Genomic DNA, 26,636 nt, shown 5'->3' with positions numbered 1-26,636 from the left:
GATCCCAAACTAGAGCAACTCTGGTGCTGCCCCTCCTCCTTCTCTCCTCCCACTAATCTCCCAGGATGGAGCCCACGAGAGGCACAGAAACCAAGGAAGAAAGCCACATAAACTACTGTGTCATGCCCCCCTTCCTTGACCAGGCTAAACCAAGGGCAGCAGCCCCTGTGAAAGGCAGGCTGTCCTGGGATGGGAGGGACAGGAGTTCCGCAGCGCACACCTTGCCCGTGGACTTGACCCCCTTCCAGATGCAGAAGTAGCAGATAATCCAGGCGAGCAGGAGGCACAGGACCAGTTCCCAGCGCAGGGACCCCAGGTGCTGGATGCCATCAGAGAGCTTCAGGACCCGCCTCCTACGAGAGAAGATGTACCTCGTCCTCTTTCTCAGGTTTCTTTCCTTCCTTCCTCCCCTCCCTTTTCTGTTGTTTGTTTGTTTGTTTGTTTGTTTGTTTGTTTGTTTGTGGAGTTTTTTCCTGCGTAGGGGATAGGACCAGGAACACAAATATGCTAGGCAACCAACAACCCCAATACTGAGGTATGTATGGGCAACAGAGCGACACCACCAGGCTTCCATCTGAAGGCTCGTCTGCTCCTCGCGCTGACACCTGAGCTGCTCTCCTTTGCACAGACATGGTGGTAGAGTTAACCTGTGGCCCACATGCACTGTGCCCCATTCGGTTTGTTCAGAGTGTTGGCTAAGCATGGGGGAGGGTTGCAGACATAAACTTTCTCATCTCTCTGAGGATGCTCAGTGTCAGGGATCAAGCGTTGGGGAAATGGCATTTGGGGATAGGGTCGGGATGGCGTGCAGCACCTTTAGCCAGAGGGGAGGGTGGTCGGGAGCACAGGCGCTCTCTATGTACACGGACACTCTCTACCATGAGAAAGCTCATCACAAAGTTCATCTGAGAACAGTCCTGCATTAACCACTATAGAACTAAGTCATCTAGGTGCTGCCCAGGGAAACCCAGAGCCCAGGCCCTTCTTTAGAATACGGAGCCACACATCCAAAAGGGAGAAGGGCCTCACTTACTCCCAGAACTCGATGACTGGGGACGTGGCATTCTCAGAAGTCACATTGAGTGAGTCGTTGGTCTTCTGGAACTCCACACAGTTTTCTACCCATAAACCCCAAAAGAAGGAAGAATGAGAAAGAGAAAGTTCATCAGTCAACACTGGGCATGACCAAAGAGAACAGGATCAAAGTTAACGTGCTGCTGGGAGTCCCTGGGCTAGCATCCTGGGAGCCACACATCTTCTCCCACGTAGGAGCCCTCCGCCAGCCCACCCCACCCCTCACACACTCCCACTGTGGACCGTCCACTGTTTGTCTGCAGATTCTCACTAGTGTTCGGTCCGACGGCACTCAGAAAACGGCTCTGGGTGCCAGGTGCTTCACAATATAAGCTATCCCCGGGGAGCTGTCCCATGCGGAGCTGCAGCCTTGGAGAAATGGTAAGAACACCTTCTAGGAAAGTCACAGGGACGTGGCCAAGAACACAGGCACAGTGGCGAGGTCAGAGAGCGCCAGCTTGAATGCTGACTGTCTGGGTATTGACTGTGCAGCCTTGGGCGAGCGACAGTTTGACCCCCCCCAGTATCACTTCCCCGATCTCTAGAACATAGATATTAACGTGAGTGACTGATGAAAAGATAAATGTGGAGCAATAAATGGGGGCTCTTTGTTACCTGCACATCACTTGGGAATTTTACATAATGCTGACACTCGTTTGAATACCTTGTCAGCAATCTGATATTGGAGAACATAAAGACTTTGGGGGCCAGCAAGACAGCTGAGTGAGTAAGCGTGCTTGCCACCACGCCTAACAAAATATACCACTGCTTTCTATATCCCTGTCTACTTTGCTCACAGTGTGTGTGCTGGCTGGTTTTGTGTCAATTTCCCCAAAAGCTAAGAAGGAGCCTCGATTGAGAAAGAGCCTCTGTAAGATTGGGTTGTAAGTTCCCCTAGAGCATTTTCTTAACTAGTGTTTGATGGCAGAGGGTCCGGCCCATTGGGGTGGTGCCATCCTGGCCTAGAACCCTGGTCCCAGGTCCTATAACAAAGCAGGTTAAGAAAATCATGAGGGGAAAGCCAGTCGGCAGCACCCCGCCATGGCCTCTGTATCTGCTCCTGCCTCCAGATTCCCATCCTGTTTGGATGGAGCACCCTTCCGGCCTCGCTGCCTTTCCGGCTAATAGGACAGCCATATCAATGAGCAACAAGAGGGGAAGGGGTCAGTGCAAGGCCACCAATACATTTGAGAGGAGCCTGTTGGAATCTTGAGGTGTTGGGGAGCATACTTCTGAGATCTGACTTTTCATTTGACAAAGATGGCGGAAGGCAGGCGGCACCAGAGATGGGCAAGGGCTTTCCTGAGAAGGGAGGGGAAAACACTAGGCTACTGACTGCCATGGTGCGCTAGGAGGGACAGGCAGAGGCCAGATCCTGAAGGCATAATAAAAGCTAATCTGAGCCTGCCAAGTCAGGGATTCAAACTCCAGTTCAGAGCCAAGTGACCCCTCTATACGAGAACGCATTTATCATTACCATTTATTATACAGCCTCGTGGACAGGCACTAAAAGATACTCGGACAGTAACCGTGACACGTAGCAATGAGAAGCAAAGCGGAACAGCAGCCAGCACGGTCCTCATCTGTGATGGCCAGCAGGGCCACCACTTAGCCCATCCAGTGCTTAAAGTGAAAATCCCGCCGTTCTGCCCCGAAGACACCCTGGCCATGTGTCAGGAGCTCGGTAGCCACAAGGACTGCACAGAGAGCACAGCCAGCCTCGTAGGCCGAGCTGTTGAGAAGTCCCATCCTGGGTGGCTTTGCTGTTATGGCGGCACCCAGATTCATCAGATTCGATAGTTCCATTGCTCTAGGCTGCTCATGTGGCTTTGCAAACACGGCAGTTAATTGCCATCATAAATTTCACAGATAACAGGCAAAACAGCTCTTTGCCAAGTTGAGCCCAGAGAAATTACAAGTTTGGAAAACTTAAGATCCTGTCAGACGTGAAAAACAAATAAGTTGACACATCAAGCAGGCCATATTTCAGGCAGAAATGAGTCAGTGACTGAACACAGAAGTCAGTTCTATTTGCCGAGTACGCAGATAGAACATGTCAGGTTTTTTTAAAGTCCGTGATGTTTTGCTTGTGAGGCTGGGGACATCTCACATTGGAGGAGAGTGTCAGAGGAGGAAGCCAGGGCCTTGTTCACACACCAGACATGTGTTCTATCACTGAGCTCCACCTCAGCCCTTTACTCTTTTTCTCAATATCCGTTCAATCACCATCTTTTTGGCTGAACCGGAGATTAGATGCCTGGGCTACAGTGTCAGCCTCGCTCCTGGCTAACGCAGCAAGGCGGGAGAAGGAAGTGGCTTCTCAGCACTGATCTTACCTGTATTCCACTCGTGGCTGCAGCTTCCCCAGGGGAGGTCGGTGGTGAAGCTGCTGAAGAGGTAGAAGAGGGCCCAGGCCAGGACAACGATGTAGTAGACGTTGAGGAGACTGACAATCATCTGTGAGGCATAGCCGATGCCTGGGGAGGGGACTGAAGCTTTGGGCCAGGACCGTGCAAAAATTCTCACACACCACCCATGCCTGTGCAGGAAGGGCCCATAGCAAGAAGTGGTAGGCCTAGCCTCCTGGCCAAAAGAGTAGAGTTTCTAAGCTCCGATGGTCTCCTTAGGTTGGTGCAGTACTTTTTCTCTTGTCTTCTGCTGATAAGCCTGAACTTTGATGTTTACCAGGTTCTGAGTTATCTTTTTAAAACATAAGACCAGAGGTAGGCATAGTAGCACATGCACTCAAGAGGCAGGTTACCACAAGTTCAAGGGATGGTCCGTCTCAAAAATAAGTGAAACCGACTCTACCGTGACAATAGCTTATTTCTCCAGAGCTCATGTAATATGTTTCTGAAACAAATATATAAGAACAGGGCTGAGGATATGGCCCAGTTCGTAAAATGTTTGCCCTGACAGCACGGGGGCCTGAATTTGATCCCCAGACCCCAAGCTTAAAAAGAAAAAAGGCGGATGTGGTGGCGTGTGCTTCTGATCCCACATCTGGGGAGGCACAGACAGGCAAATCTTCAGGGCTCCCAGGCCAGCCAGACTGGCCTATTTGGAAAGTTCTAGGCCAGAGAGAGAGAAAGAAAAAGAAAAAGAAAAAAAAGAGCAGCAGTACCTGGAGAAGAGCACCTGAGGTTGCCCTCTGGCCTACATATACAAACATGCACACACCACACATACCACACCACACACGTAGGCACGCAAACACAGAACCACAAGAGCGGAGACAGGCAATTCACACAGAAGAAAATACAAATTCTGAGTGAAGGTCTTTAAACTATCCGTCACCTCAGATAGCTATCGGGGTGTGAGTCAACACAGTAAGATGCAGCTCTGTAGCCACCGCTTCGGTGATCGTTTTTAAGACAGGGTCTGTGTGGTCAAGGGGGCCCTCAAACTTGCTATGTAGCCCAGGATGGCCTTACACTCTCAGTCTCCTGCTTCAGCATCCTGAGTGCTAGCCTTGCAGAAGTTTGACCCACACAGGGCTTCTTGGTGAAGTTTTGTTCGCTTTTGGTTGGTCGGTTGGTTGGTTGGTTGGTTGGTTGGTTGGTTGGTTGGTTGGTTGGTTGGTTGGTTGGTTGGTTGGTTGATTTTACAAGTGTTACTCAGAGGTCTCTATACTTGTTTAGACATTAGAATGTTCTACAGGACTAGGGTTATAGTTCAGCAGTAAATCATGTATAAGGCTCTGGGTTCAATTTTGATCTCCACAGGAAATGGGGGTAAATGGCCTGTTTGTTTTAAAACAAAGAGAATTTAAAAAAAAAAGTTTAAAGAGACAGTTGCTGCTAGTGTGTTGAGACACTGTCAGTCAGGTAACACTTCCTTAGGACAATCTAACAAACCAGCTCAAGAATCAACAACTTGGTGTCCGTTTGATCTAGTGAACCCGCTCCGGGAGTTTGTCCCCAAGCAAATCATTTCAAAGCAGGAGGGAGCTATCTATATAAACAGAGGTGCTAGCAGAATGTGAAAGCTTTATAAATAATTGAAAATGAGCACAGTGCCTCATGCAGAGAACTTCTAAATTATGATGTACTCACTTGATGGAAGTTTACAAACCATCAAACGATCACAGAGCAGAAAATGGAAAACAAAACAGACTGAAAACTAGACCCTAAATCATGTATATTGCATAGCAATGCATTATAAGCGCCACAGGAAGGAGAATAAATAATGAAATAAAGCCCCCTTCCAACTAGAAGCAACCCAAATATTGCCTGATGAGTAAAAGACCAAGCAGACGTATATCAGTGTCATGGAATACTACCCACCAAGGAGAAGACATGAATTATTAATACACAAAGCAGCCTGGATGGATTACTGGATGCAGAGGAAATCACACCAAGTGAGAAATCCAATCACGAAAACTCTTCTTACTGACATTCTCAGAAAGACAGAAATAGAAAAGAAAATAGGGTTTGCCGGAATGGAGGCTGGGAAAATGAGTGTGGCCTCTCGATGGAGCTCAGAGGTGCTGCCACGATGGGGCTCCTGGTGGTGGTGGGGATGGCCAAACAAATCCACACCTGGTGGAGTTAGAACCACACATGCGTAACGGGAGGTTGCGAAAAGTCACGGAAATATGAGTAAATTCTGTGGATGATACCAGTGTCAATGTCTGGGTTCCTGCAGTCCTGTACCAGCCATTGCTGGGGAAAACTGGATGAATGTACATGGGACTTCCCTGTACTCTCTTACAACTCTCTGTGAATCTGTAATTATTCCAAAATTAAAACATTATCTATAAAGGTTAAAAAATATGAAATAAAGCAGTCAAAATTTTTAAGTTATATCAGGGTGGCAGAATACTTGATGAAATGTTCTTCTCGTTTAAAATTATCTTTTACTAGAATCTTCTCAAAAGAAATCTACAGGTTAAATGCAATTCCCATCAAAATTCCAGCACAATTCTTTACAGAACTTGAGAAAACAATTCTCAACTTCATACGGAAAAACAAAAAAATCCAGGATGGCTAAAAGAATCTTGTAAAATAAAAGAACTTCTGGAGGTATCACCAGTCCTGATTTCAAGCTGTACTACAGAGCAATGGTAATACAAAAAACAAACAAACAAACAAACAAACAAACAAAAAAAACACATGGTATTGGCATAAAAACAGACAGGTTGATCAATGGAATCAAAGACCCAGAAATAAACCCACACAGCTATGGACACTTGATTTTTGACAAAGAAGCCAAAATGATACAATGGAACAAATAAAGCATCTTCAACAAATGGTGCTGGTCTAACTGGATGTCTGAATGTAGAAGAATGGAAATATATCCATATCTATCACCCTCTACAAAATTTAAATTCAAATGGATCGAAGATCTTAACATGAAACTGGATTCACTAAATCTGATAGAAGAAAAAGTGGAGAATAGCCTTGAACGCACTGGCACAGGAGACAACTTCCTGAATAGAACACCAAGAGCTCAGGCACTGAAATCATCCGTTAATAAACGGGACCTCACAAAACTGAAAAGCTTCTGTCCAGGCAAAAGACTCTGTCAGTAGGACAGAATGGCAGCCTACAGAATGGGAAAAGATCTTCAGCAACCCTACATCTGACAGAGAGTTAATATCCAAAATACATAAACAACTCAAGAAACTAGACAGCAATAGACCAAATAATCCAATTAAAAAATGAGGTACAAGCTAAACTGAGAATTCTCAACAGAGGAACCTCTAATGGCTGAAAGGTACTTAAAGAAATGTTCACCACCTGTAGTCATCAGAGAAATGCAAATCAAAATGACTCTAAGATTCCATCTTACACCTATCAGAATGGCTAAGATCAAAAACTCAAGTGATGGGGCTGGAGAGATGGCTCAGTGGTTAAGAACACTGTCTGCTCTTCCAAAGAACCCAGGTTCAATTCCCAGCACCCACATAACAGATCACAACTGTGTGTAGCAGCAGTTCCAAGGAATCTGACACCTTCATACTAATGCACATAAAATTAAATAATTTTTTTTTAAACTCAAGTGATAACACATACTGGTAAGGATGTGGAGCAAGGGACACATTCTTCCATTGCTGGTGGGAATGCAAACTTGTGCAACCACTTGGAAATCAACTTGGTGGTTTCTTAGAAAATTAGGAATAATTCTACCTCAAGACCCAGCTATAGCACTCCTGGGCACATAGCCAAAAGATGCTCTACCATACCACAAGGACACCTGCCCAACTGTGTTCAGAGCAGCTTTATTTATAACAGCCAGAAACTGGAAACAACCCAGAAGTTCCTCAGCTGAAGAATGGATAGAGAAACTGTGATACATTTACACAATGAAATACTACTCAGCTATTAAAAACAATGACATGATGAAATTTGCAGGCAAATGGATGGAACTAGAAAAGATCTTCCTGAGTGAAGGAACCCAGACCCAGAAATACAAACATGATATGTCATCACTTATAAGGAAATATTAGTCATAAAATACAAAACGGCCATACTACAATCCACAGACTGAAAGAAGCTAAGCAACAAGTAGTGCCCAAGGGAGGATGCTTCTCAGTGAGATTTAAGCCATCTGAGTGGCTTCACCCAGCAGCTTCTGAAAACAGATGCAGAGACCCACAGCCAAACATTAGATGGAGCTCAGAGAATCTTATGGAAGAGGATGAGGAAGGATTAAAAGAGACAGAGAGGTCAAGGACACCGCAAGAAAAACATGCAGAATCAACTAACCTAGGCCCACAGGGGCCCACAGAGACTGAACTACCAACCAGAGAGCATGTATGTGAGGGACCTAGGCACCCTACACATATGTAACAGATGTAAGTCTTGGTCCTCATGTGGGACCTCTAACAGCAAAAGCAGGCACTGTTGCTGACTCTGACTCTGTTGTCAGCCTTTTGATCCCTTTCTCCTAACTGGGCTGCCTTGTCTAGCCTCAATAGAAGAAGATGTGCCTAGTCCTACTACAATTTGATATGCCAAGGTGGGTCGATATCCTTTCCCTGAGGAGAAAGGGAGAGGGCACGGGAAAAGGGGAGAGGAGAGGGAGGGACTGGGAAAGAGGAGGGAGGGGAAACACCGATCAGGATGTAAAGTAATTAATAAATTAACTAATGAAGCAAAAAATTCTCTTTGAAGGAGCTGGAGAGATGGCTCAGCACTTATGAACACTGACTGCTCTTCCAGAGGACCCAGGTTCAATTCCCATCACCCATGTGGCCACTCACAACTGCCTGTAACTCCAGTTCCAGGAATCCAACACTCTCACACAAACATACATGAAGGCAAAACACCAATGCACATAAAAAAATTTTTTTTAAAGATGATTTTTAAAAATAAAATTCCTTTTAAATGTTTTTAATTGATTAAATATATCCTGATAAAACTAAATTAGTATATATTTAAAACACATATAGCAAAATAGCATTGCACTCCAACCATTTAATTCCAAGCCTTTGCCTCACTCATCCATTTCTCCTCACTCTACTTGATGGGCAAGTCACTACCTCAGTCTGCAGCTCACAGATGAAACAGAGAGTACTATGGAGACTCGAGGTCCTATTTAGCCTCTAAACTGTGGCTCACCGCTTGGTTCCCCTAAATAAGGCTTATAAGCACTAGTTCGCGATCCTGGAATTGGACACAGAGTTCGTTACTCACCCTCAAAGATGGGACAGATCTTCCTCCAGGCTGTGATGCCTCCCTGGTTGGTGTACTGGCCAAGTGCTGTCTCCAAGAAGAAGACAGGAATGCCACAGGTAAAAAGGAAGATGAGATAGGGGATAAAGAAAGCACCTGTGGGTAGAAAATTGGATGCCCGTTACCTGGCAATCTTCTCTTCATGGTCCACATCCATCTCCCCTTAGTACTCCCCACACTGCTGGTCAGAATCTTAGCGGCAGGGAGCATCCAAGCTGCAGGTGACATTGTGTACTTATCTGTTAGCACAGCAGGGACCAAGAGGCATCGAATTATCTGGAGCTGTGTGGTCCCATGCTCTTTGTCTTCACTGTGCAGCCTGAATCAGTGCCTGCAAGGTTTACTCCCCACCGAACATCAATTACGGCCTAAGTGACGCATCCCTTGTCGAAATAGCAGGAAGACCACTGAATGATAAGTACTAGGAAATCTCAACCGAGACTCTAATTCACAGTAAAGAGTAACCAGAAGAGGGAGGCCCACACAGAGCTTCCCACCTGAACCAGGAGAGAGGCGATGACCTGAGGTAAGAGGAAGAACCATTCAGATGAGACTGAGTGCTCTCAGGGTGCTGTGGCCATAGACTGGAAAGAACTAGTTCAAAAGATTAAAAATAACAATGCTCATACAGTGCCTGATCCCACTCGCCATACCAAGGGTTGAGACTCTCCCGAAACGGGATAGTCGCTGGGATAGTCGCTGGGAAATAGCCAGCCCTACACCAGAGACCAGAGCACCTAACAAAAGAAATATGAAGAAATCTAAATCAAGGCACATCATAATCACATTACTTTTAGGATAGTTACATAAACTATGCTAAGAATTGGGGTGGGGGATCTTAAAAGTAGCCAGAGGAGGATATGACACGTAAGTACAGAAGAGCAAAGATAAGAATAACATCAAATTAATTCGTGGACACAATGCAAGCAAGCCAGATGGCAGCAGATGTCCCATAGTATAAGGAGAAAAGGCCGTCAACCTGGAATTCTACACGCAGAAGAAAGATTGCTCAAAAATTAAAATAAAATAAAAGCTTCTTGAGTCGTGAAAAGAATGAATCCATCATCAGCAAGACACGCAGTACACGAAAAGTTAAGGAAGCCCTTCAGGCAGAGGGAAAGGATGATGCCACATAGCAAAATATGTCCACAAAGGAACATAGAACTCCAGAAAGAGTAACGGTATTGGCTAACATAAGAATTGCCTTCTCAACAGGCAGCGGTAGTGCATGCCTTTAATCTCAGCACTTGAGAGGCAGAGGCAAATGGATCTCTATGAGTCTGAGGCCATGCTGGTCTACAGAACCAATTCCAGGGCTACACAGAGAAACCCTGTCTCAAAATACAAAAAAAAAAAAAGAGGAGGAAGAAGAGGAGGAGAAAACTAATTGCTTTCTCCTTATTAAACTCTTAAAAACCACAATTGGGCTAGAGGTCATGGTATGTCTTTAGTTCCAACATTCAGGAGGCAAAGGCAGGTAGATCATTGAGGTCAAGGTCAACCTGTTCTACATAGTGAGTTCCAGGCTATCTATCAAGACCCTATCTCCTCACCCCCCCTTCCAAAAGAAAAGAATAAAAATATACAATTGACTTAACTCCCTTCCAAATATTTATTTTTCTATCTACATAGATTAGTACTTCTCTCATTCCTTATCAGATGCAGAAGTTTCTTTTTGCATTTGGCGTGGTTAATGCAGAGACTCAAAAGTGGTCAAAGCAATGAGAATAAGTGACTATTGAGGGTCCATCCCTGCATGGGACATTTAAACCAACCTCTACACCACCTAAGGTTAAAGAGACGTCATGGGAAGGGTGGAAAGAATGTAAGAGTGGGGTGAGGAGGAGTGCTTGAAGAACAATGTCTTCTGGTCGTGACACAGTCATTGAATTCATGAACTCACTGCAGCTGTAATTAACACCCCAAGACCTGTACAAGATGGGTACTGTCGCTATGCCATCATACACAGGCAAGGACTTCATGAGGCCCCACCTCTCCTGAAGGTCGACCAGCAGTCACTGTTTGCAGGGAGTGAGTGTTACTTTTCTCCAACGCTGTAGCCACTGGTAAGTTACCCACGGTCCAACAGTTAACCCCTTGATCGTGTTCCCGAGGACACTCACAAATGAACTCAGTGAGTCAAATGCAAAAAAGAAGATGTTGGAGTAGGAGTGGGCCTTGCTGGAAAAGAAGGGTTTCAGTGAGAGAGGGAGGGAAACGAGAGAGGGTAGTGAGGGAGGTGGAAATTTACCAAGGTTTATGTGTGCATGAAACTGTCAAATAATAATAATTTTAAATGCAATAGACTTATTAGAAATTACAATGACGCTGGGCATGATGGTGCACGCCTTTAATCCCAACGTTCCAGAGGCAAAGGTAGGTGGGTCTCTGTGAGTTCAAGGCCAGCCTGGTACATAGAGCGATTCCAGGACAACCAAAGCTACACAGAAAACCCTCTCAAAAAAAAAAAAATTGCAATGTAAAGAAAGTTTCTAACAAATGGAAAAATAAAATGTATAGCAAAAATACAGTGTTCAGGAGGAAAAATATAGGATTATAAGACTCCTATTTAAAGTAGCATAATATCCTTTGAAAATAAAATTTCATGAATTAAAGACATAGACTACAAAGTCCAAACCAACACAACAAATGTTATGATTAGTAAGCCAGCAAAGGAACAATACAGTGGAATAATAAAAAAAATTAATTACTACAACACAAGGCATAAGAAGAAAAGAGAGGGTTGGAGAGATGGCTCAGTGGTTAAGCGCACTATCTGCTCTTCCAAAGGACCCGGGTTCAATTCCCAGCACCCACATGGTAGCTCACAACTGTCTGTAATGCCAATTCCATGGGATCTGACACCTTCACACTAATGTACATAAAAATTTTAAAAAATTAAAAAAAGAAGAAGAAAGGAGAAACAATGAACTAATAGGACACATGTAAAACAAGGAGTAAAAAGTTAGATTTAACCTACCTTACAGTTAGCTATGTTAAATGTAAATGTGCTAAACATAATGATTAAAAGACTCAGGCTTTTAGGTTAGATTTTTATAAAAACTAGTAAGACTAAAGTATATGTTGCCTAAATGAAATGCACTTGAGGTTTTAAAATATGAAGAGATAATAAGTATAAAATGGAAAAAGATATTTCAGGTTAGCACTTACTGAAAGAAATTTGGAATGCTTCTCTTGCTTGGTTTGGTTCGATTAGGTTTGGTTTGGTTTGGTTTGGTTTGGTTTGTGACAGGGTCTCAGTATGTAGCCCAGGCTGCCCCAAAATTCACAATCTTCCTACCTCTAAGTCTTAGAATTACAATGCTATGATTACAGGCAGGTATCGCCATGAGTGCTTATTTATTGATATTAATTAATTTTTAATGGATATCAACCTCTAAAAAGTCAGAGAAAAACTTTCAAAAGAATATCTATCTTAATGTCACACAAATTAGATTTTAGAGCAAAGACTACTTTTACGGGTAAATAAAGATAATTTCACAATAATAAAAAGGTTAATTCATCAAGAGCACATAATATCTTAATTTTATATTCACTCAAAACAACAGAGCATTAAGATACATGAGGCAAAACCAATAAGCCTGCAAAGAAAAATATGTAGATTCCTAGTTAAAGCTAAAACGTTTAATATTCTCTAAACCATTTAAAGAACAAGTAGATTGAAAATCAGTAAGAATGCAAAATATTTGAAAACCTTATAGGTCAGCTCCACTTACATAGCATTTGTAGGGCATCCCAATGACAAAGGAAGAGTATGCATTATTTCCTGACATAGATAGAATATCTACCAAGATGGGCCATGGACTTACTTATCCACAAAGCAAATCTTAATAAGAAAAAAAATAATCATTTAGACAAACGTATTCCCTGACTAAATTAGAAAACAATAAAAGACATTAGAAAACACTTACATATTTATTTTTTAATTATGTAACACTTCTTAATAATCTATAGATCAAACAGGTAATCAAAAGAAAAATTAGAAATGAAAAGTAGAATGACATGAAATGCAACATAGCCAAATGTGTGGATTTTGTTAAAGCAGTACTTGGAGTTTTCTAGTACCGAGCGTCTACTATCCTAACAAGAGAACAGCGTTCAAATCAATAACCTCAGGTTCTTTCTTAATAAATGAGAAATAAGAGTCAGTGAAGCCCAAACTAAATCACAGTAGAAAACCAAAAAAATCATGAAAGAAAAATCAACAAAGACAAAAGCTGGCTTCTTGAGACAGCCAAATCAATAGATTTCCAGACGGCAGAAATTACCAATACGAGGTCTGGGACACTGGCTCAGCGGGTAAAAGTACTAATTGCACAAGCCTGTGGACCCAAGTTCAATACCCGGAGCCCACACTTTAAAGAGCTGCACACAACAGTGACCTGTGCAATCCCAGCATTCTACGGGGAGTTTGGAGGCAGGGACAGAAGGAGCACCCAGGAGCTCTCAGGCCAAGCAGCCTCGAGTACGCAGGGCTGCAGCAAAACCACAGGACAGCAAGCATGTCCTCTGACACGCACACGCACACGATAGCATGCGTCCACCGGTAGGGGTGGACGTACAGGTAGCACACATGCAAATACACACTACGGAAATAAACAGGTACGGCTTCTGAAAATTACCAGTATGACAAATGGGAGGCACACCATCAGCACAAATTCTACAAATATTAAAAAAAAAAAAAAAAAAGATGGTAAGAAAATACACAAACAACTGTATCCTGATAAACACAGTGGCAAAGAGAAAAAGGGCAAATTCCTCAACAAGCACAAACTCCTCCAGCTTACTCAAGAAGAAACCGTCTAAGCTGCCCTTAACCACTAACAAAATGGGTCTTTTTTTAATTATTACTAAAAACCTTTCCCATGAAACAACCCCTAGATCTGTTGGCTTCCCTGGTAAATTCTCTGAGCACCTAAGGAAGAAATCATACCTGTCCTGCATAAACTCCTGTTGTGAGGGGAGTGGGAGGTTTGAGACAGGGTTGCGCTGTGTAGCCCTGGCTGTCCTGGAACTCGCTCTGTAGACCAGGTTGGCCTAGAACTGCCCGCCTCTGCCTCCTGAGTCCTGGGATCAAAGGCGTGCGCCACCACTGCCTGGCTGAAACGTCTCACACAAATTGGAAAAGGAGGAAACTGTCAAACTCACTCTATGAAGCCCGCATCCTGTGATAACAAAATCAGACAAAATACCAAAGGAAAGCAAAATGTAAGGTCTTTTTAAGTTGTTTTTTAACTTGTGTTTTTGAACATGAGTATGTGCACATGTGTGTGGGAGCCAGAAGACAGCCTCGGGTGTTAGCCCTCACACATGCACTTCTTTTTCTTTGACACAGTCTCCCACTGGCCTGGAACTCGACAAATAGGTTAGAGTGATCCAGGGATTCATCTCTTTCTGCCTCCCTGGTGCTGAGATCACCAGCATCAACTACCATGCTCACCTACACACACACACACACACACACACACACACACACACATTTACTCAAACTCAGGTCCTCATGCTTGCAAAACCAGCACTCTACCATCTGAGCTATCTCCTGGGGTTCCTAAAGGAGCCTTCAGAACAAGGAATTAACTACAGAGAAGAATTAACTACAGATGGCTGAATCTCAAAACAATTATTCTGAGTAAAAGAAGCCAGAAAGGGGGGTGGGGGGAAGGTACATAGCTCACCATTCCCTTTATATAAAATTTTTAAAATTTTAATTTTAAATTCACTGTGAGAGAAGAGAGCTTCATGATTGCACAGGGACATGGTGTTGGCCACCAAGGAAAGAAAAACAGATTACTGAGGGTCAAGAGAAAGTTTTTGAGAGTGATTGATATGTTCATTAGTTTGACAGTGGCAGTAGTTTTGTGGATACTTGAGTGTCAAGAGGCTGCAATTTCTACATCTTAAATACAGCAATTAGTTGAAAGTTAACAGGAACAGATCTTAGTTTGAGTCACACTACAGTCCAGGCACTAAACTAAAGGAATACTCAATTGCCCTGAGGGCCAAGGAATAAAAATTGTGAACAGTTCAGCCTACAAGATCTAAGGCTTAATGGGGAAACTGAGAGAAGACAGAACCCAGTAGCTGATGTGAGTGGTTTATAAGCATTTCAGAAAGCTGACAATACAGTCCAAGCCCCCCATGCTGCCTGCTCTTTCCCAACAGACCAAGCCAATGTTTAACTGCGGGCCCGTGCTCAGCTCTGCCCCTGAGCACATGAGCAAAGTCCACACTCACCAGCAGAAGCTTGGAAGGAGCCAGCAATCGGATGCTGAGCAAGAGACCGGGGCACAGCCCAGGGCGTCCTGAGAGGCATTCCCCCTTCAGTCCTCCCATCGCCACCATTAAAAGATGGAGCCAGGGCCCGGCATAGAGATGCATGCTTTTAATATCAGCACCTGGGAGGCCTAGGAAGGACGATAAGAAGCATGAGGCCAACCTGGGCTACAGATCGAGGGCCTGTAGAAACAGGAAGAGACATTGGAGAAGAAGCTACCCATGCCCTCATTTCACCCACCAAAGTCTCCCCCAGGATTCTAAAATGTGCTGCCCACTTCCCATGAGTTGAGAGAGAGACTATAAAAAGAGCCGTGCTTCTGGTCACCTGTAATGTCCCAGCTACTTTTTAAAGACACAGGGAACCATGTTTTGCATCAGCAACAGAGGTCAGAGTGTACATGGAAAGGTATACACTATAGTGAATGCCAGCCTGACCAAAGCGGGCATCGAGATGGCCATGTGCTTCCAAACTAACTATTTCTGAAGGGGAACTGCTTCTCACAAAAGGCCTGAGCTACACAAAGCAATCCTGAGCTAGATGTGTCGCCCTACCTGCTCTCAAGCTATGTTACAGAGTTCCAGGAACGAGGACGTTTTGTGTCACTGGGACCGGTTATAATTGTGTGTGGCTACAGCCACCTGTGTTTTGACAAAAAAAAAAAAAAAAAAAAAAAAAAAAAAAAAAAAAATTGCCAAAAACACACACTGCAGAAAAGACAGTTCTTTTCCACAACTGATGAGGCTAGACCCCTGTATCTTGCCCTGTACAGATCTCAACTCCAAATGGACCGAAGGCCTAAGTGTAAGACCTAAAACTGGGAAACTGTTAGAGGAAAAAAGCAGGGGACACAATTAGAGATGTGGTCATAGGCAAGAACCCCAGGAACGAAGCCAGCAATTGACAATGAACGTTCAGGAAATTAAAGAGCAACTGTACAGCAGAGAAAACAGTTAACTGGGTGAAGAAACAGGATGGGACAAGAGTGTTTGCTAGCAGTATATCTGACTGAAGATTAATATTAGAAAATACAAAGAACTACACAACAAAAAAATCAAACAAGCTGATCAATAAGTGATAATGAAGTGAACAGACAGTTCTCAGAAGAGGAATCACAAACAATAAACATACAAAAAAATGTTCAGCTTCACTAAGCCATCAAAGAAATGCTGGGTGATGGTAACGCACACTTTTTAATCCCAGCACTTGGGAGGCAGAGGCAGGTGGATCTCTGTGAGCTCGAGGCCAGCCTGGAAAAAGTCTAGGACAGCCAGGGCTACAGAGAGATATCCTGTCAAAAAAAAAAAAAAAAAAAAAGAAAGAAAGAAAGAAATGCAAATCAAAACAGCGGAGTTCCATCTCACCCCGGTCAGAACAGATAGTCAACAAGGAAAAGGAAACAAATGGCAACAGACGCTGCTGAGGGCGAGGACAAAGGGAACCTTACTCACTGCTGGTGGGAATTGAAACTAGGTCAGTCACAGTGGAAACCAGGATGGAATTCCCTCAAAAAGCTGACGACAGACCTTTCGCTTGACTCAGCTGCGCTTCTCCTGAGTACTCACCAAAGGACTCCAACGGAGCCCATCCCAGAAACCCTCCTTGCACATAACTGCAGCACTGCTCACCACAGATGAACTTCAGAAGAAACACAGGTGCCCAACAACAGAGAAATGGACTCTTTTTAAATGTCACACACACACACACACACACACACACACACACACACGATGGAAATTTTTTTTTTCCAGCTGTACACAAGAACAAAGTTATGTGGTTTGCAGAAAAACAATGCAATTGGAGATCATCACGTTAAGTGAATTAAGCCAGGCTCAGAAGAACATCTATTGTAAGCTTTCTCTCGTTTGTCTTAGATCTTCTACACAGGCACATAAAATTGTGTGTGTGTGTGTATGTGTGTGTGTGTGTGTGTGTGTGTGTGTAGTGATATGAAAATAGAAGCAAAACGCTCTAGATGAATGAAAGAGACTAATGAGAGCAAAGGGATTACAGGGGAACACGTCTTAGTGTAGCATGTACTGTGTGGAATGGGCACATGCAATGGCATTGTCACAAACATAATGATCAAGAAGGGGCAGGGGACTTGTTTCTTAGTTCGCTTGCTTCTTTTGCAGCTACAAACAGCAGCCTGGCTAGCGGTTTCACCTCGCCCTCTTTACGCTGGTCTCACTGGGCTGCCTGGAGCCGCTATTCTCTGCTTCTCCCATCATCTCCAGCATGCCATCCCCAAGGGGTCCGTCTGTGGTATACCATCCTGTGGCCTTACAGGAAGACTGCAGCCCTGGGCGCTCTGCTGGAGAGACCCCACATGCCAGCTCAGGGCTGGGGCACCCAGGATTTGAGTGTGAAGACCGAGGACTAGAACGACATTGGCGAATGGCAAGGAGAATGTCCTCAGCTGTGTGGGCGCAAAACTCCGGGTTTCCGGCAACCCAGCCTTAAAAATGAAATGAAAGGGATGGACAGGTTTTATCTGAGCTGAGATCGGCCAGCAGGTAATTGAAATTCTCCCAGCCCAACTGGATGGCATTACGTCTTCTGCCCCCACTACCTGTCCCGACATGCCTCTTGGAATGACCACAACCTCTTTATTCTCTTGGCTGAGTCCTGTGCTGGACAGGCCTTGGGGGAAGGCCATCTTTATTTTCTCTCCAGGGAGCTGAGGATGTAGGGCTGGAAAAAATGGAAAAAAAAAAACAAAAAAAACAAAAAAAAAAAACAAAAAAAAAACAGCTCAGGGAGCGGTGCCATGGCTGCTGGACGTGTGGGCCTGCTCCTCCTCCAAGCGCTGGCATGGCTTACTTCCACCCAGGAAGAACACCAAAAGAAGAGATGCGCTTCTTCGTTTGAGTCTTTTGGCAATATGTCTGTGTTTATGGTTTCCAAGTCTCTGTCCATCTCCCTCGTTTTCTTACACCCGCTCCCATCAGGCTTTGGTCTAGCACCCGCTGCCATCACCCCTGACCTCTCTGCTGTGGGCCAGCAGTCATGTCCACCCACTACCCTCCCAGCCCGTCTGCAGCACCTGCTCCGTTCGCTCCCCCGAATCTTCAGCTGCCTCTCTAGACTGCCACGTCCTCTCGGTTTTCAGCCTGTCTCTTCGTGTTTTCTTCGTGTCTCCTTTGCAGGTTCTTTCTCTCTTCTCACATACTCTGTAGACTGGTGATTTCTCTCTCTCTCTCTCTCTCTCTCTCTTTCTCTCTCTCTCTCTCTCTCCTCTCCTTCAGTCCCTCTTCCTTTGTCTCCCTGTCCCTCTCTGTGAGTTGTGCATGTGCACGCGTGCGTGTGAGCATACACCTGTGTCTTTTTCTCTTTTCTCTTGAGACAGAAAGCTTCACTCTGTGGCCCAGGCTGGCCTTGAACTCACAGTCCTCCTGCCTCAGCCTCCAGAGATTACAGAGATAAACTGCCGTGCTAGGATTCCTCTTTTCCTATACCAGATCTTTCACACACACTCCAAACTCACAGAGTGTACTCCTGCAATGACAAATCCTCTGGAATGAGAAAAGGGTACCTCAGGTCTGCGCTCCCTCAACTCGACCACTTATTTTCCTCTTAAACTCCACAGCCTTTCATGTCTCAGGAGGAGCAGCCCTTTTCAGGTTAAAAGCCTCGGGCTGCTTAGACCGAGAGTTAGCAACAGGAACTATGTCAAGGGCTCAGATTCCACACATCTCAAATGAGGCTGAGGTATGTTGGATGTTGAGAAATCCATTCTGCTGGCAGCCAGGGTCCAGAGAGTTGGAGAGGCCTTCTCTGAAGGCCCAGGTCCTGAATCACTTTAGTCACATATTTGGGTAAAGTCAATAGCTATGAGAGAAGAGGCTGCTCTTCGTTACCTCGCTGCCGCTGTGTCAAAATTCCCTGACAAAAGCCACAAGTAAGGAAGCGTTTATTCTGGTGCATAGTTCAAGGTATAGCCCATCATGGGGAGGAAGCTAAGCCAGGGGAGCTTAAAGCGGCCGGCCACATTGTCTCTAAGGTCAGGAAGAAGAAAGCAATAAACGTCCATATGCAACGCACTTTCTCGCCAGGCGTGGCAGCACACGCCTGTAATCCCAGCACTTGAGACAGAGGCTGGCAGATCTCTGTGAGTTCGAGGCCAGGCTGGCCTATAAAGCTATTCCGGGGGTACGGAGAAAAACCTTGTCTCAAAAAAGAAAAAAAGAAAAGAAAAGAAAACCTCAACATGTTTTCCCTGTTTTATATAGCTGGGGGCCTGATCCCAGAGGGCGGTGTTATCCCCTCCTTTATAATGGATGGTCTCACCTCAGTTAAACTAGTCAAGATAGTCTCCCACAAGCCTGCTCAGAAGCTAATCCAGTCTAAAATTTCTATTATATTTATTTTATTTGTGGGTAAGTGTCCGTGTTAGGGTGCTTTGGCGCCGCAGTGGACACGTGGAGGTCAGAAGAATTGAACTCAGGTCATTGGGTTGGCAGCCGGTGCCTTTCTCTCATCTTTCCCTGTAATCCCAAACACACATGTAGGAGGCTTGCTTCCTACATGACTCCAGAACCTATAACACTGACAGTCAACCCAAACCATCACAGGAACCAGGGATTAATGCAGAATCTTTAGCTTTATAGCTGGTCTATCCCGTGAGCCGTTCCAAACACCACAGCCAGGGAGAGCGTCCTAAGGATGAGATCCTGCCACTCCTGCTCAAACCCTGCCCTGATTCTTTATGACACCAGAAGAAAAAGCTAGCGTTCTACAGCAGCCAGCAAGGCCCTACCTGATCTACACCCTTGGTGTGTAGCTCCAAATCTAAACGTGCCCGCCTCCGGGGAGAAAAGAAGATCACAAGACTTGGAAAAGTTCAAGACGTTTGCTAGATTCGTGAGGCTCCAGGCCGAGGCGGTAAAACGGCAAACAGACGCTGAGAAAGGACTGTCTGCAAGCTGTGCAGGGAGGTCCGGCCACACAGCCTTGCCCGTGCTGAGGGCGGTGTTTTAGGGATACAGCTGCCTGAGTCACCCCTACTCCTGTAAATAAGCGAGCCAGGCTCAAGTGGAGCCCTGTCCCGGGACTGTTGCATCTTCTGGCTCTTCATCCTGCCCTGGGCTTCTAGCCCTCCTTCCTGCTCGTCCAAACAGCCAGGTGGGCTCCTGCTTAGGACGATTTAAGGTCTGTCTGCTCTCCCTGCACCATTTCTACCTCTGTGACCACATGATCACTCCTGGCAAGCCTTCACTCAAATGTTCTCAGGGAAGCCCACCGTGACCCCCACTCCTCCTTTTAAAACGGCCATAAACCGACACCCACACTCCTAATCCCCTTTACGGGTTCTTCTTGTTCTTCTCCACAGTATTTGGTAACTTCTGATATGCTATGTAACCTCTTTGTTGAAGCACTGCTTCGTTATCTGTTTCCTTCTCTGGAGTGTAAGAGCCAAGAGGGCAGGGTATGGGCCTGGTGTGTTTACAAACGCCTTCTGAGCATGTACAACAGATTGCGGGATGCCCAGGATTTGTTGCTGAATAACACTAGTGACAGATTGGTGACTCTAGGCAACCTTCGCGGTGATGCTGGCATTGGTTAACAGGTCCCAGCTAACAGCAAGGGTTTTGTTTAGGGGACTGAGATAAGCACCTCTCCTAAGCATGTCCCTGAGGCCTCTCCTTACTCCTGAGTCCTGATGGCCTTCATTACAGCACTGTCTCAACCACCCTGACCTTTAACTGGAGTCATCAACTGTTCACCCATTTCTTTGCCTATCTTATCTCAGCTCCTCTCTGATGTGGAAGTTACTCTGAGTTAGATCTGCCAAGCATGAGACATGAAACCAAAGCAGACATTGCTAAACTTTGAGGAGATGCCTCACACTTCACATCGTCGCCACGAAAAGGTATTACTGATGTAACTGCGTCCCTTACCCTCTCCCTCTCCCTCCCCACCCCAAGCGCAGGAGTGACTGTGTGGAGCTGTGGACTTAAGGAGTGGAGAAGCAGGTTTGTTAGAGCAGATTACTAAGCATGGTACGCCCCTAAAGCACCCAGCATCCTTCCCAGAACCTTCAGAATACCCCTGTCATCTCTAGAAGCCCAAGTCCCATTCAGAGAGCAATGAACTTAAATACAATCACTAAGGCAAGAGAAAAGGGGTCAAATGGGCCCAGATGTTCTCTGTTTTCTGTAACCTTCTTCCCTGAATTAGCAGAGAAGAGTCCACTTGGCATGAGGCGTGAGGCATCCGTTTACCCATTGGATAAAAGGAGATGTAAGAAGCAATCACTCCAGTCTATGGCTCTGTGGGAGCTTGCTTTCTGTAGAATGAACTACTGAGAACACGGCAAAGAAAGAAAACTGAGGGCTCTGGGTGCCTCAATCAGTCTTTGGCAAAGGAGCCTCATTAATTCACCCGGTAGCCCTGGATGACTCATGCCCTTCAGAGCAAACCTGGGCATTGGCCTCTAGTTCCAAAGTCCATAGGAGCACCCAACCCCCACCCGCACCCCAACCCCCACTCCCACGCTGCTGTTATTCATCAGCAAGTGGGGGGGTGGCACACGAAGCCCTCTGCTATAGAAAAGGCTGAAACTGTGGGTGGTGACACAGGCCTCACCTCAGGACCCCTAAAAATATCTCAACGGTCACATGAAGTCAGAGGCTCCATCCAGGGGCAAGAAGTCTCAGCAGCCATAGCAGGTGTCCACATGAGAAATCGAGGGCCATGCAGTCCTGGGGCAGAGCTCAGACCCCCAAGCTGCAGGCAACGGAAGCTGCATGAGTCTGACATCCCCAGCTGCTCTGCCTCCACTCCCCTTTACCGCCACTTCTTCACACACATACCCCAACCCCAGAGGCTTTGGGCTAAGCTTGGAAATCGCCGCCTCAACCCTTACCCAATTCCAGAGAGGCTTGGGGAAATCTCACCCCCTAATCTTTCTACCACATGAGAAACTAAGCTGGTTACTAGGTTCCGAGTCCTGGGGTGCAGCTTCAGTCTCTCACTTCTGTCTGTGCCCTGGGCCAGTGGCATCCCTCCATTTAAGGCTCTAAAGGGAAGGTGTTCAGGCCCTGACTCCTCAACCAACATACAAGTATCCAGGGCTGGATAAGACGTGGGAAGACCTCCCTCTTTCTCTCACAGTGCAGACTGAGCAAAGTCCTGAGATTTCAGGCCACTAGCCAGAATTCCTAGGGAGAAAGGACATATTACCTCATTCCCATTACCCGGGAGGAAAAATACAAGTTAACTTCCAACCTGAGTCAGTCTCCAGTGTCTTCAAACCCAAGGACAAGACACTGAGTGCGGGGCACCTCTCTTTTGGTCCCTTACAATCCACTCCCACCTCCACCCTGGGCGGCATGCCTCCTCTCTTCAAAACCTTTTGGACTGTGTGCCTCATACCTTCAAAACCATTTTGGGACAGAGACTTGAGCTTGACAGATTTGGAGGCCTCTGCTCCCCTGCGGGTAGGTAGGTGTGTTGGTGTGTCCTCCCCTCAGCATCGTCCCCGGTGACCTACCCCCCTGCTCCGCATTCCTCCAGCTCAGGATGTAGCCTCACCACAAAAACAGACCCATGGCCTCCAATCCCTGGAAGCCTTAGCCATCAACAGAACAGGATGGTTTCCTAGCCCACAGGTCAACTCCAAGCCCTTTAGTATCTGGGGACTCTGTCCAAGGCTTCCCTCAAGGGTGTGGAAAGTCCTGAAATGTGGATCAGTGCAATTACCACTGAGGGTTGGGAGGGGGAACAAGAATCTAGTACGTGTGTGTGTGTACACACACACACACACACACACACACACACACACACACATACAAGCATACAGAGAGAGAGAGAGAGAAAGAGAGGAAAAAAATTCAAGGAAAAGACATGAGAGTCAAAGATCATGATACTAGCGAGAGTTGGGAAACAGGTGGTATTGGGAATGTCATGGTACCAGCTGAAATGGGGGGGGGAGGGGGGTGGCCCAAGGCCAAAGCTGAAGAATCTCAAGATCCTGGAAGAGGTTGGAAACAGCAGCAGCATCGGCGCAGTTACTATTTATTAAGCACTTTGTGGACAGTATTGTCAGTCCTTACAACAACCTTGAAAAGCAAGTATTGCCATCTCGATTGACAGGAGCAGCCACTGAGACTCTGGGGGCTTCGGGAACTTGACCGAGATCACACAGAGTAAGAAGAGCCAGAATCCACGGCCTGACCCATCTGGGTCTGAGCCTGGGCTCATGCTTCTAAGAGAGAAAGCCCTAGGACACTCACATGATTTATCTAGGTCTCAGTCTCCTGCAAAGTGTCCTCAGTGACCTGTCAGGGTCCTTCAACTCCAGCATTCTACGAGTTTATAGGACTTCCCAGAGGGACAGTAAACGTAGCGGACAGACGCATTCTCCTTCCTGGGGTGCCTGGGGTGGCACTGTGGCTCTCACCTCCCCCATTCTTGTAGCAGAGATAGGGAAACCTCCAGACGTTGCCTAAGCCAATGATCTCTCCTGCCACTGACAGCACAAACTCCATCTTGTTGTTCCAGTGCTCCCGCTCCAAGGTACCATCTTCCTCCACCTTCTCCATGACTGGACACACTGGTTTTGTCTCTCCATTACTGGTTGTTCCTGAGACCCTGTTATCCATCCCACCTGGAAAACAAGTGGAGTGCTCTGTCACTGGTAGGAATCCCACAGAGAAAGCCTCCTCCCTTCAGAAATCTCCCAAGGGAATAAATTCCCTGGAAAAGGGTGAGTTCTCTAGCCTCTAACCTGTTGCTCCTTAGCGCCCCTCACTGACAGAGCCTGGGAGCAGATTCTGGGACTGTCCCCTTCACATTTAAAAAGAACGCATCAACATCGACAGGTAGAGTTTTGCTTCCATGAATTCTCTGAATGCTCATGATCTGTGGCTTTCTGCGCTTTCCCTTTCTCACAACCAGCTCTGCCACATTAAAACGCAATTCAATCTCGTTATAGGCTGGGACCGCCAAGAGGATGACAGTTGACATATATTCTCAAAGCCACTGATGTCCCTTGCAGAAATTACCCTAAAGAACTAACTGTGACCGTGGGGAAAGAGCTGATAGTAAGGACATTGATTGCTCATAACAGCAACAAAAAAAAAAAAGAAAGAATACACATGGTACTAACGGAAGATGGTTTATTATGTTATGGTAGCTATATTAGGAGCTTATTTACAACAAAGCCAAGTGCACACCTTTAATCCCAGCACTCAGGAGGCAGAGGCAGATCTCTGTGAGTTCGAGGCCAGCCTGGTCTACAAAGAGAGTTCCAGGTCAGCCAGGGTTACACAGAAAAAAAAAAAAAAAAAAAAACCTGTCTCAAAACAAAACAAAACAGAACAAAAAAACTATTACAGACAGACATATATTGAAACAAAAGGGTGTTCATGCTACAGCAAGTGGGATTAGTTTATACAAAATGGTTAGGCTTGACAGACACTTACAGAATATTTACATGCATTGAAACACTGGGACCTACACTTCTTTCTTAGTGACAGCATCATAGGAATGTATTCCTTATCTGTCTCTTTGCCATTTTGATCAAAGGAATGTCTTCTGGGGGTTGTTGAATGGGACCAGTAACTGAGCTGGGTGAACTCAGCTGTCCAGGATTCGTTCCTCCCTCCTCTGTTTCTTGCTCTTCCTCCCTGCTCCCTCCATCATTGTCCCCCTCTCCCTTCCCCCGTCTCCCTTCCCCCTCTTCCCTTCTTCCCTCTGTCCCTTGCTGCCTTCCTCACTTTGGTGATAACAGCATCAGAATCCATCACAACAGAGATGACGACACGAAGAGGAAGCCCTGGCTCTCAACTTCTGGCTTTCAGAAACGCCCCATTCTAGACTGATACTGGCAATAAATGTCATGAGCTACTCTGGACCATGCATTTACACAGATTCATCTGACTCCCACACCAACCCTGCTGTTGCTGAGGAGATGACTACGGAAAATATCTCCAGCCGCTGCTCACTAGGTCAAGCCACTGTTGCCGTCTAGGCAGTAAATTGTGTGGAGCCTTGAAGCCACTCTGAACTCCTCCAGGTATGTCAATTCATCTACGCTGGCTGCCTCGGTTTATCGGCATATTTAACGTTACTGTTTCTAACGACACCCTTCTTGTTTTATTCAGTGGCCCCTTTTGTTTTGTTTTTTTTGTGGTTATTTTGTGGTTGTTGTTTGTTTTGAGACAAGGTCTAAGGCCCAATTTGCCCATGGACTCCGTATATAAGATGAACTCAAGGCGATTCCCCTGCCTCAGCTTCCTGAATGGTCAGATTATGTATGGGAGGCACCGTGACTGATTTAGAGTGGCTCCTTTTTAGAGAAGTAAGGCGGTGGGCTTTCTCTGAACCCCAAAACAAGTCCAGGTTAATGGAACCCCTCAAGACCACAGGCTTTCCTGAGGTCTGCCTCCAACCCTAGGGGCCAGAAATGGCAGGGCGTGGAAAGCACCTCTGATTATTTGACAAGCTGGGGAGTGGGGTCCAAAATTAGCTGAGGGCGAGAAGGAGAAACTCCAGCAATGGGGGGGGGGGGGATTTCTAGGCCGATTGAACTGGTCTTCTTGGCCTCGTACTGATCCTGTCCTCCCTTCCTAACCACCTCAGAGATGTCATCCACTGAGGTAAAGCCATCCCAGTTGGCCTCTTCCCCCTCCCAGCAATCAAGCAGTCGCTTTCTCCCTCAGCTCCATGCTTCTCAGGGGCAGTTGAAAGAGGAGCACGGGCTGTGGATTCAGGCAAGCCGGGTTCAGACAGTAGCCATTCCTACCTAACACCCTTGCCTGGCTCGGGGTTAATGAATAACCCAGTCTTAGTTTGCTCATCTGTGAAAGTGGGGATGATGGCATAGACTCAGCGGTGAGGCTTGAGCGGGAGATGTGTCAGATCTCCATGACTTAAACTCAATGATTTTTTTTCCTCTCCAATTAGGATACTCTATCCCCTACTCCCGTTGCCCCTTAAGTCATGAGCCACGCCTTTCAGAAAGTCAAGAGAATAACACAAAACTGCTTCAAGCACCTGCACACCCAAAAGCCAACGGCGCTGTCCAGGGGACATCAAAAGCCTAAGTCTGTGGAGCCCACCAACCTACATTCTGAGGCCCAGAAACAGGGGGAAGAGAGAGAGAGAGAGAGAGAGAGAGAGAGAGAGAGAGGGAGAGAGAGCAGAGAATATTCCGAACCTTGGTGAAGTTTCTGCTTGAGGTCCTGTCGGAGAATTCTCAAGGGGGCCAGGGCAAGGGGCTGGCTATTTAAAGCATGGCTGGAGACCGCCCCGTGGCGCTTGTAATCCTAAACTTGACCCGGCCCACATTCCGCCTCCTGCCTTCCCCCTCCCATGTTCTCCCCTCCCCTCAGCCACCAGACAATGTGCACATGAGTGAATCTCTGGCCTGGGGACTGTGTGTACACCCTGGCAGTCCAGCCAGTTGCTTGTGATTTTACTACAGCAATGCTGTCCCCACATAGCTTGCATGCCCTTCCCTTACTGACACTCTGAGATCTCCCTAAAGGGATAAACCAGTTACCCCATCTCCCCACAACTCAGAGGCTCCTGGGGATCAATCAGTATTAGGTGCTTATTTGATGGGGTGCCATGCTGATTAA

General features: G+C 46.1%; 1 protein-coding gene across 4 annotated transcripts in view; it reads right to left on the bottom strand.

Moving 5' to 3' along the window:
- The window catches only part of Slc6a13 (solute carrier family 6 member 13), a 37,401-nt gene extending 11,129 nt beyond the window's left edge, over window positions 1-26,272 (bottom strand). For 2 of the 4 annotated variants that reach the window (XM_055604189.1, XM_055604190.1), the window contains exons 1-6: window positions 26,213-26,272; window positions 23,453-23,659; window positions 8,715-8,849; window positions 3,411-3,551; window positions 1,034-1,118; window positions 221-353 (exon numbers count right to left, since the gene is read on the bottom strand). In XM_055604189.1, the coding sequence (XP_055460164.1) occupies window positions 221-353; window positions 1,034-1,118; window positions 3,411-3,551; window positions 8,715-8,849; window positions 23,453-23,654 (696 nt within the window). In that variant the 5' untranslated portion in view covers window positions 23,655-23,659; window positions 26,213-26,272. Of the gene's footprint in view, window positions 1-220; window positions 354-1,033; window positions 1,119-3,410; window positions 3,552-8,714; window positions 8,850-15,008; window positions 15,116-23,452; window positions 23,660-26,212 lie in introns of those variants that run through there. The other 2 variants (XM_055604192.1, XM_055604191.1) reach the window with 2 other exon arrangements.
- Window positions 26,273-26,636: the final 364 nt, after the last annotated feature.

The sequence above is a fragment of the Psammomys obesus genome, unplaced genomic scaffold, assembly GCF_907164565.1.
Source record: "Psammomys obesus unplaced genomic scaffold, mPsaObe1.curated_primary_1811, whole genome shotgun sequence".
NCBI lineage: Eukaryota > Metazoa > Chordata > Mammalia > Rodentia > Muridae > Psammomys > Psammomys obesus.
The sequence above is the reverse complement of the archived record's forward strand: the minus strand, read 5'-3'. Positions and strand labels throughout refer to the sequence as shown.